General features: G+C 41.7%; 1 protein-coding gene across 1 annotated transcript in view; it reads right to left on the bottom strand.

Moving 5' to 3' along the window:
• Positions 1-9,097: 9,097 nt before the first annotated feature.
• Positions 9,098-12,194, bottom strand: part of LOC311107660 (SLIT and NTRK-like protein 4) — a gene marked incomplete at both ends in the record, with an annotated part of 46,210 nt that continues 43,113 nt past the window's right edge. Inside the window, 2 exons of the mRNA XM_084150186.1 lie at positions 9,098-9,263; positions 9,590-9,659. Coding sequence (XP_084006312.1) covers positions 9,098-9,263; positions 9,590-9,659 — 236 coding nt within the window. The remainder of the gene's footprint in view (positions 9,264-9,589; positions 9,660-12,194) is intronic.

The raw sequence follows: 12,194 nt of genomic DNA on the forward strand, positions 1-12,194 counted from the left end.
TAGCCCAAACAGTTCGGACGCTACAGACGTTTACGTGAGAAGACCGATTTTAGGGATGTCTCATGGTCTGACAAACACCGCTCAAGCTCTGCCAGATTTCACTGCAGTGTCGGAAGTGAGACACTGGCGGATGTGGTAGATTGATCCAATGCAAAAAACAGATATCTCTAGTTTAAACAGATATCGTTACATAACAAAATGCATAATATTTAGACAATTTGATGAGCAAGTGTTCTTGCATGATCTGTTCCATAATATTGACAGATTAAGTCTGATTCCCAATGTTGACTCTGCCTGGGACTATTTTTTATATTAAATTTGTGTCCATTTGTGATAAGCATGGCCCTGTGAAGAAATGTAGAATCAGTGGAAGGGACAATCCCTGGTTTTCAGATACATTGTCAGAATTAATTAGACAGAACAATGTTTCTTGGGCTAATGCTAGACCTACAAATGCACCTGCTGACTGGACCTCCTTCCGAGCCCTAAGAAACAAGTGTATGGGGTTGATCAGGAAATCTAAATCAGATTTCTCTCTGAAAGCAGTCACAGAGAACCTTAACAACCATACCAAGTTTTGGAAACTAAATAAATCCTTGTCGGGTTCAAATGTATCATCTGGCCTTCCTGACCATTTAGTGATGGATTCAAATGAAGTGAAGGATAAAGCTGATATTGTAGGGATCTTTTACAAGCACTTCATATCTGGTGATTCAGTTTTTGATAATGGTCAGTGAGCTCTGTGGCCCTCATGTCAACCCTTTTAACTTTGAGACTTTTTCTTATGCTGAGGTCTATAAGCTCTAAAAGCAATAGACCCTAAATGGTCTGCAGTCCCAGACAACTTGGATCCCTATCTCTTGACCAATTCTATACCCCAAATCTGGAAATCAGCTTGTGTCCTCAAACTACTAAAGGGTTGAGACCCTTCAGATATAACTACCACCCTGTCTCCAAGCTCCCTACCCTGGCCAAAGTCTTTGAATCCATTGTGAACTCCCAACTAAAGAAATGCTTACTTAAAAATAACATCCTGAGCGGTTTTCAGTCTGGTTTTAGGTTGGGGCACAGCACCATAACTGTAGCTTGACCACGTGTTGTTGCTAGCCAGACTCAGCAACATTGGTGTTCGTGAATGGGCTGTCAATTTGTTTAGAAATTATCTTGCAGACAGAACACAATGTGTCTATGCTGAGAATCACAAGTCTAGCTTCCTTTAGATCACTAGAGGTATAAACCAAATTGCATATGTATGCAGATACATTGCATCTGTATGCAGATGATACGGTCATCTTCTCAAATTCTCCATCTCTGTTTCAGGCTGTTGAAGAGGTCAAGACTGACTTTTAGTCACTGCAGACCTCCCTATATGGTCTCAAACTAGTCTTGAATGCTCAAAAAACTAAATTAATGTTCTTCACCAGAGCACGCTCTCATCCTGAGAAGGTTAGCGTTTTGATCTCAGGGGGCACACCCATTGAAAAGGTGTCATCCTACAAATACCTTAGTATTTGGTTACAAAGTTAATGTAGATTATTTTCGTAACAAGGCTTGCTTCCCGTTTCAGGATAGAAAGAAGCTTGTTCAAGACAGTTTTCTTTCTGTAATTGATTATGGTGACTTATTTTATATACATCAAATCACATTATATTGGTCACATACACGTATTTAGCAGATGTAATTGCCGGTGTAGTGAAATGCTTGTGTTCCTAGCTCCTAGCTACATGCAACCTCTTAAAGAGACATGATCATGCATCTTTGCGTTTTTTTACAAATGCCATGTCGCTCACCCACCATTGCACTTTGTATCAAATGGTGGGATGGACATCGCTTTACATGCGCAGACAGCTACATTTGTATGTGTTTATCTACAAAGCCCATCTGGGTAAACTCCTCCTCTACGTGAGTAACCTGCTCTCTCCTTCACCACTAGCAGTTACCAGACACAGTCTACTATGTGGTTGCTACTTAAAGTCCCCAGGGCCGTTCCCGAGTTAGGCAAGACTGCCTTTTCCCAATGTGCAGCAGAGGCATGGAATAGTCTGCAAGGTGTGCTTCAACTAGATGTACCAGTGCCCCTTAGTGAGTTTAAAACTCTGGAGGAGTGTAAATGCTTCCTGTAGGCCAGATCAACTCTTGATGACATGTTGTTGTGCTGTTTATATTGTATGTTAAACATGTTGTATTGACTGCTGCTGCTTTCTTGGCCAGGTCTCCCTTGCAAAAAATATCCAGTGTCTCAATGTTTATTTCCCCTGGTTAAATAAAGGTTCTCGAAGGCTATTCATGCCCAACACAACCATATCATGAATAGTTACTATGGCTGTTTGTTAAACAATGTGTTGCCTTGTGTCATAAACTTTATTTTGCAGGGAGAGCACAGAGTAACACTTTATATACAAAACTATGTGGACACCCCTTCAAATTAGTCGATTGGGCTATTTCAGCCACACCTGTTGCTGACAGCTGTCTCCATAGACAAACACTGGAAGTAGAATGGCCTTACTGAAGAGCTCAGTGACTTTCAACATGGCACCGTCATAGGATGCCACCTTTCCAACAAGTCAGTTCGTCAAATGTCTGCCCTACTAGAGCTGCCCCAGTCAACTGTAAATGCTGTTATTGTGAAGTGGAAACATCTAGGAGCAACAACGGCTCAGTCGTGAAGTAGTAGGCCAAACAAGCTCACGAACTGGGCCGCCGAGTGCTGAAGAGCATTGTTCGTAAAAAGCATCTGTCCTCGGTTGCAACACTGCCTCTGGAAGCAACATCAGCACAATAACTGTTAGTCGGGAGCTTCATGAAATGGGTTTCCATGACCGAGCAGCCGCACACAAGCCTAAGATCACCATGCGCAATGCCAAGCGTCGGCTGGAGTGGTGCAAAGCTCGCCGCCTTTGGACTCTGGAGCAATGGAAACGTGTTCTCTGGAGTGTTGAATCACGCTTCACCATCTGGCAGTCTGACAGATTAATCTGGGTTTGGTGGATGTCAGGAGAACGCTACCTGCCAGAATGCATAGTGCCAACTGTAAAGTTTGGTGGAGGAGGAATAATGGTCTGGGCTGTTTTTCATGGTTCGGGTTAGGCCCCTTAGTTCCAGTAATGGGACATCTTAACACCACAGCATACAATGACATTCTAGACCATTCTGTGCTTCCAACTTTGTGGCAACAATTTGGGGAAGGCCCTTTTCCTGTTTCAGCTGTTATAGCAGCAAAGGGGGGACCAACTCCATATTAATGCTCATGATTTTGGAATGAGATGTTCGACGAGCAGGTGTCCAAATACTTTTGGTCATGTAGTGTATTTCCAAATATAGCTATTCTCTGCAGGGACAAGGGTGCATATACGGAGGCTACTGGTAGTGGTTCAAAAGTATAATTCATGATTAGCCTATATTTATCTCATTGTCACATCATTCTTAAGCTCTGCACGCAATGCATAGGCATAGTTATTATCAGAGGTGGCACCACATGTTCAAAAGTGGTGTGGCAAAATTTGTACATATCTTTTCTGGGCTCTGGAGTTTTTCTTGATCTCATGACCTGGTCAGGTAAAACTCAGTGTCCTATTCGTAGGCTATGACAAAATAGTATTATTACAGATAGCTTTCATTTTCATCTGTGCAATGACTATAGGGCTATGGTTTTTCTTGTCGGGTCATGTGAATTGGAAACACTCCTGGCCTAAGGTGGATCAAATAATTTCGAACAACCACAAACCTTGTTATTATTAATATAAAATAAAATTGTATTTGTCACATGCTGTGTAGAATAACAGTGAAATGCTTACTTACAGGTCCTTTTCCAACAATGCACAGTTAAGATACAAAATTGAAATAGTGACACGAGGAATAAATACACAGTGAATAATTAAGTGATAATGCCCGAGAAGCCGGTGTTTGGAGGATATATTGGCACGGTTATTGTTAGGCCCAAGACGAGGGCATTATCACTTTTATACAACGGGTTATAACAAAGAACTTTAACTCTATGTTCGTCATTAACCCAATTTATCTCATAGTCCACTAAAAAATCTCCATCAGTTACCAACATATTCAAATAATGATTGACATACTTTCATTCAAAATGTTATTTTGATTAATACTATTTAATCCTTCCACAAGATATATTCCCGACTCAAATCTAGGGTTATTACCCAAGCCGGCTGGTTGTTCGTTCTATTGGTTCAGTTGCCAGAGACGCAACCCATCATTCAATCTTTTTGTTCTGTATCTATGGACGTGACCCAGTCATTCATTCTAAATGTTCCATTGCCATACTGGCTGGCAACGGTATTATCCCTTGCTTGCTAGCTAACCAACTACGGCTAACTTGCATTTGCATTGAATAAGCTGTTTTCTCGTGACATTTATTTGGAGACATCCATAACAATGAGCTAACGAGGCGCGATTTCACCTGGCATAGAAAATGTGCTCACTCGTCAGGACACTGTTGTTCAGAGGAGCTAGCCAACAACACAGCTAAGACAATCACTTCAAACTGAAGCTGGAAAGAGTGCAAACTACAGTGGCTTGCAAAAGTACTCACCCCCCTTGGCATTTTTCCTATATTGTTGCCTTACAACCTGCAATTAAAATAGATTTTTGGGTGGTTTGTATCATTTGATTTACACAACATGCCTACCACTTTGAAGATGCAAAATATTTTTTCTTGTGAAACAAACAAGAAATAAGACTAAAAAACAGAAAACTTGAGCGTGCATAACTATTCACCCCCCCCCAAAAGTCAATATTTTGTAGAGCCACCTTTTGCAGCAATTACAGTTGCAAGTCTCTTGGGGTATGTTTCGATAAGCTTGGCACATCTAGCCACTGGAATTTCTGCCCATTCTTCAAGGCAAAACTACACCAGCTCCTTCAAGTTGGATGGGTTCCGATGGTGTACAGCAATCTTTAAGTCATACCACAGATTCTCAATTGGATTGAGGTCTGGGATTTGACTAGGCCATTCCAAGACATTTAAATGTTTCCCACTCGAGTGTTACTTTAGCAGTATGCTTAGGGTCATTGTCCTGCTGGAAGGTGAACCTCTGTCCCAGTCTCAAATATCTGGAAGACTGAAATGTTTCCCTCAAGAATGTCTCTGTATTTAGTGCCATCCATCATTCCTTCAATTGTTCAAAGTTTCAGATATTTTTTTATAACCCAACCCTGATCTGTACTTCTCCACAGCTTTGTCTCTGACCTGTTTGGAGAGCTCCTTGGACTTCATGGTGCCGCTTGCTTGGTGGTGCCCATTGCTTAGTGGTATTGCAGACTCTGGGGCCTTTCAGAACAGGTGTGTACAGTGAGGGAAAAAAGTATTTGATCCCCTGCTGATTTTGTACGTTTGCCCACTGACAAAGACATGATCAGCCTATAATGTTAATGGTAGGTTTATTTGAACAGTGAGAGACAGAATAACAACAAAAAAATCCTGAAAAACGCATTTAAAAAATGTTATGAATTGATTTGCATTTTATTGAGGGAAATAAGTATTTGACCCCTCTGCAAAACATGACTTAGTACTTGGTGGCAAAACCCATGTTGGCAATCACAGAGGTCAGACGTTTCTTGTAGTTGGCCACCAGGTTTGCACACATCTCAGGAGGGATTTTGTCCCACTCCTCTTTGCAGATCTTCTCCAAGTCATTAAGGTTTTGAGGCTGACGTTTGGCAACTCTAACCTTCAGCTTCCTCCACAGATTTTCTATGGGATTAAGGTCTGGAGACTGGCTAGGCCACTCCAGGACCTTAATGTGCTTCTTCTTGAGCCACTCCTTTGTTGCCTTGGCCGTGTGTTTTGGGTCATTGTCATGCTGGAATACCCATCCACGACCCATTTTCAATGCCCTGGCTGTGGGAAGGAGGTTCTCACCCAAGATTTGACGGTACATGGCCCCGTCCATCGTCCCTTTGATGCGGTGAAGTTTTCCTGTCCCCTTAGCAGAAAAACACCCCCAAAGCATAATGTTTCCACCTCCATGTTTGACGGTGGGGATGGTGTTCTTGGGGTCATAGGCAGCATTCCTCCTCCTCCAAACACGGTGAGTTGAGTTGATGCCAAATAGCTCGGTTTTGGTCTCATCTGACCACAACACTTTCACCCAGTTCTCCTCTGAATCATTCAGATATTCATTGGCAAACTTCAGACGGGCCTGTATATGTGCTTTCTTGAGCAGGGGGACCTTGTGGGCGCTGCAGGATTTCAGTCCTTCACGGCGTAGTGTGTTACCAATTGTTTTCTTGGGGACTAGGGTCCCAGCTGCCTTGAGATCATTGACAAGATCCTCCCGTGTAGTTCTGAGCTGATTCCTCACTGTTCTCGTGATCATTGCAACTCCACGAGGTGAGATCTTGCATGAAGCCCCATGCCGAGGGAGATTGAAAGTTATTTTGTGTTTGTCACCTTCTCACCAAGCTGCTTGGCAATGGTCTTGTAGCCCATTTCAGCCATGTGTAGGTCTACAATCTTGTCCCTGACATCCTTGGAGAGCTCTTTGGTCTTGGCTATGGTGGATAGTTTGGAATCTGATTGATTGATTGCTTCTGTGGACAGGTGTATTTTATACAGGTAACAAGATGAGATTAGGAGCACTCCCTTTAAGAGTGTGCTCCTAATCTCAGCTCGTTACCTGTATAAAAGACACCTGGGAGCCAGAAATCTTTCTGATTGAGAGGGGGTCAAATACTTATTCCCCTCATTAAAATGCAAATCAATTTATAACATTTTTGACATGCGTTTCAAATAAACCTACCATTAAAATTATAGACTGATAATTTCTTTGTCAGTGGGCAAACATACAAAATCAGAAGGGGATCAAATACTTTCTTCCCTCACTGTATATATACTGAGATCATGTGACACTTAGATTGCATACAGGTGGACTTTATTTAACTAATTATGTGACTTCTGAAGGGAATTGGTTGCACCAGATCTTATTTAGAGGCTCCACAGCAAAGAGGGTGAATACATATGCACGAACCACTTTTCTGTTATTTTTTTTTTTTAGAATTCTTTGAAACAAGTTATTTTTTTTATTTCACTTCACCAATTTGGACTATTTTGTGTATGTCCATTACATGAAATCCAAATAAAAATCCATTTAAATTACAGGTTGTAATGGAACAAAATAGGAAAAACGCCAAGGGGGATGAATACTTCTGTCTGGCCCAGCGGCCTTATGAATGTTAACCTGTTTAAAGGTCTTACATCGGCTATGGAGTGCGAGATCACAGCTGGTGCTCTCATGCATCGTTCAGTGTTGCTTGCCTCGAAGCGAGCATAGAAGGCATTTAGCTCGTCTGGTAGGCTAGTGTCACTGTGCAGCTCGTGGATGGGTTTCCCTTAGTAATCCATTATAGTTTTCAAGCCCTGGCACATCCGTTGAGCATCAGAGCCGGTGTAGTAGGATTCAATCTTTGTTTTGTATTGACGTGTTGCCTGTTTAATGGCTCGTCGGAGGTCGTATAAGCATCCGGATTACTGTCCTGCTCCTTGAAAGTGGCAGCTCTAGCCTTCAGCTCAGTGTGGATGTTGCCTATAATTAATGGCTTCTGGTTGGGGTACGTACGTACGGTCACTGTGGGGACAACGTCGTCAATGCACTTATTAAAGGAAAGATTCAGCCATTTTGAATGTAATCTCGTATGTTCTATCGATTGTTTTCATGTGAATCATGAGCTTTTGCCGTTCACACAGTCAGAAATACGGCCGGTATGACGTAGCATTGCGATAAAGCTGCTCTCATTACTCTGGAACTTAATAGGAAGATGCAAAAACGTCTATCATACATGTCAGATTTCAATACTGGCCGATGTCGTAACACATGTTTGACTCCTACAATTTCACCAAAATTGACAGTATAAGACAGAATGTAGTAAAATGTAATTGACATGTTCTGTAACTTTTCCATGTCAGCTTTACTACATTTCAATAGTTACAAGCTTTGTATTCATTACTTACTACTTCCTTGATGAGTCCTACAATGCACCCACACAGCAATTAGGCATAAATGTGTTTGTTTTTTAACATTGTTTGATTTGAACACCATTTCAAAATTGTTTGAACAATTAGGCTAGTGAACGTTTGCTGCATCACAATTCTACAAGAAAGTGTATTGTGTGCCCTTCCATACAATGATTTAAATCACTACACAATCACTTTGATTATCGGGACTTGTGTTGTTGTATGGCCTGATCTTTGTGGGGTTTCTGGGCAGTCAATGTTTGGAGGGAGCGTGGGTTTGGGTGAGGTGAGGTTTTTGTAGCATGACGGACAAATGTCTCACGGAAGTGGCTTGTTTTTGGCTCACATTCTTTCCTCACAACCCGCTGCTTGGACCATTTGCAGAACACCTGGCAGAACCTGGGCTGTCCTGTAAAAATAACAATCCAGCAACCAAGCATATCAAAAGGTGAGATAATTGGCTTAGCACAGGGAGGGGCAGGGCAATTGGGAATTGTCTGAGTGATGTCCAATGTAGATTAAACCTATTCATGTTTCTGTGTGAGAATACAGTATAGGTGAGGTATGGAAATGCATTCTAACATTGTTGCTTATTCTTGTTGTCGTCGAGTACTGCAATCTGTGTCCACTGTTTCATGCCAGTGTAGTCAAAATGCTGCCGTTTTGGAGAATATCGTAGCTGGGAACTGTGAAATGTCTCCAGGTTTTCTGTAGTGATTTAAAAAAAATAAGTAGATCAGTACACAATCCAACTCTGTATAACTAGCAAAAAAAGAATGTTAGTTTCAGCCCAGCTTGAAACAAAAAGGGAATCAGGTGCTTGACTTTGGAACTTGGAAATCCCCAAAAACATTCCTTACCCCAGGACACTTCAATAGGCGACTATCACAGGATATGAAGAAAAAGGGAGGCTGCGTGTTTGTCCTGTAAATAAATTATCAGACAGAGTGCTTATTTTTCTTTACTTCCCGGGATAGTCATTTATTGAAGTCTCCCGGGGTAAGGAATGTTTTTTGGACTGTATAAATAGCATCAAGCAGATGATGGTGAAATACTGCTCTTATCAGTGTGTTTGAGAGCTGGACCCCAATAACACCTTCCGTGTCTCTCTCTTGCTCGTCCTCCTCATCTCGTGCTTGTTGGGTGGACAGCCTTGTTCCTCTGGAAATTGTACTTCTCCACTATTGCTGGGTGCAGGTAGGTGTTCTGTATCTCGTAGAATGTGGTCCTGTCAAACATGTTCAGGTTCAGAAGCCTTGACCATTGCTCCAGTGCTGTGTATGTGCACACCCTGTGAATAAAAGAGATGTGGCAGGCAGGAAATTGCTCTCTGGCATACCCCTTATATCAGGGCATGATGTCCATGTACCTGAGTGTCCATGGATACAATCCCACTTCACCCTCAACTGTGCCCCAAAATAATAGATGTCTGTGTGCAAGACTGCTTGGCCACAGATCTGGCTGAGCTTGAAAAGTTGTACAAGTTTTGTCTCATAGACAATTATCTTTGACTCTTCCCATGCTACTGTACATCTTCACTGTCAGAGTCTAAAGACGAGCTTGAACTTGTTCCAGGCCTATAACATGTATTGTGGGGGTCTGGAGCCTCTTCCTCACAGGTGTCTATGGAGGGTCTTTTGGAGGGTGTTGACGTCATTGGCTGGGCTGAACTGGGTCCAGGTTGGTCCTGTGGGATACAGTGCATAAGACAACTGAATAATATAAATAGAGACTAGCTTGATTATTCTACTATCAAACATTCTCTAAGCGCTAATTGGCAACTTAATATTATAATATTATAATACAAATAGCAAATACATGTGATAAAGATGTGTGTCCTTGAGGAGACCAGCAGTACAAATCATAGCAAGAGAAATCAAAGGCAACTGTAGTGATGGATTGCATAACATTACTTACTTTTGTTGGCAATGATGTAGAGGCAGTGGTCACACTTTGCAAATACTAAGGGTGAAAACAGAGCGAGACAATTAGCTAGCCAACTAGTTTTATCTCAAATATCTCCATTCATAATGACCAAACAACAGTGTTCCATTTTATGAACATTTTGGCTAGTTTAGGTAACGCTTTGATAACTTGCACACACCATATGGCTTTTTAGTAGCCTGAGGACTTGCTAGCTTTTTAGCTATATGGCTAGGTAGTATTAGCAAGCTAGACAGATAACTAGTAACAAAACATCTTCTCTTACTTTGTGACTTCTCTTCTTTTGCGCTATTGCTTGGTCGTATGACACAGGTTGTTTGGTGGAAAAGGGAAATATGGATGGAACTGCATTGTCTTGGAGTTTTTTATGGAACTGCATATCAGTTTTGTAGTCTTCTGGTCAAAATTGCTGGCTATATACGCGACTGTTGATGTACTGTGACACAGGTGTATTTATGTCGTACTTCACATTTTTTATTGCAACTAACCATTGCTTGCATCTGGGAATGTCCAATACTGGCAAGCTATGACATATCACTCTTTTCGACTTTGCTGTACTTCTCACACCTGGAACTGCACACCACGGCACTGCTAACAACTTCGCTTCTTCACTCAGCAAGCAGCAGGATGACAACAAACGTCGCATGCGACTGCACAACTCAACTCAAATATACACGCCCCCTATTTAAATAATAGAGGAGGGGTGAGAGAGCGGAATGGTGAGAGGCTTTCTGGGACTTTGCAACAAGGCAGGTTAACATTTAACACTATACACAGTAGACTTTGTAACAATGTTTATTTTTTATGTGTAAGTCATAAAACCACTAACCTTGTGTTGTTGTCCTGGTCTCCATCTGACCCACCAGAGGTTGGTTCCCTGGCGCTCACTGTAGGAATTGATTGCCTGTAAAATCCATATATCCAATCATTAAATCAACAACTTTCAACATTTTCATTTAAAATAATATCCCCCTTTTCATGAAGTATATTTTATTGAATGTCACTTATTCTATTGCACTCTATTCTAACCAAACCTGCCTTACCAGTTCATATCAATAGGTGTAACTATGCACTAGCTAGTCAAAAACGGCTGATGTCATGATGGCTGCCTGTCTCTTTACTTGTGAAAGTTATGGTTGGCTAGAATCCATCAATTCTCTCTTTATGCATTAGCCATTCATCTGTTATGGTTGGACACATGTGTTCATATTGTCTGTGTAGACTTCTCTGTGGCGGAATTAGTATATGTTTTACCTTTAAGACGGTGAAATTTGCGCCACAAACATTTGTGAATAATCACCAGCAGTGGAAATAAAATAATATGCCAACAAACATTACTGGACTAACACACTGTCTGACTAACCTTTTCAGGAACTTCAGTATCCCTTGGGTAGCAGCAGCATGCTGGCTGCATGATTGCATCAACCTAGCTAGCTAGGCTACTCTAAAGCTAACGTTAGTAGTTTTGTTAACTAGCTGTAGATTGGATCACTCTAGATAGTTTAAGAGGACGACTATTAACTGCTTCTATCAACACATACCTTGTTTTCCATAAAAATGTGTTTTTGGTTTCTCATGAGGCAGGCAACCAGGCAGGCAGGAGAGGAGGGTTTCCACTAGATAACACAGCCACAAAGTCAGATTCCACAGACCAGAGAGGAGTGTGAGTAAAGAAAGAGTGCAGAGTCAAACAACAATGTGCTGGTGTAACCAAACAGTGGTTGATGAGTTGATGAGGCTCTGTTGGCTGTAGCTAGGCGACCACTGTGACTTACCAGTGAATCCACCTGTCGCAGCGAGCTTTTGGGTGACTGCGTTTGGAAATCCCATGGACAGGGTTGTATTTACTAGACAAAACAGAGGAAAACGGGCTGAAATTGGGGTAGGTACTATGTCAACTTTCTTAATGTCCAATAAGAAACACCTGCTTTATTTTCCGTTGCAAAATGTTTTTCTATGACTTTAACTAATGAATGTCTGGTAAACACGTTCGGTGATGCTGTTTGAAAGCGGTGTGGCGGCACCACACCAGATTGAAAAGTACTGGGGCAAATGCTGTCTCGTGCCTGCACAAATCAATGAAATTAAATGTTATTGTCATATATATAGGATAGATGTCACAGGTGACTGGTAGCACCTTAATTGGGGAGGACGGGCTCATAGTAATGGCTGGAACGGAGTAAATGGAATGGTATCAAACACATCGTTAACGTGTTTGATACCATTCCATTCAAGCCATTATTATGAACTGTCCTCCCCTCACCAGCCTCCTGTGATA

Source organism: Coregonus lavaretus (genome assembly GCF_964263955.1).
Source record: "Coregonus lavaretus genome assembly, chromosome: 32".
Taxonomy (NCBI): Eukaryota; Metazoa; Chordata; class Actinopteri; order Salmoniformes; family Salmonidae; genus Coregonus; species Coregonus lavaretus.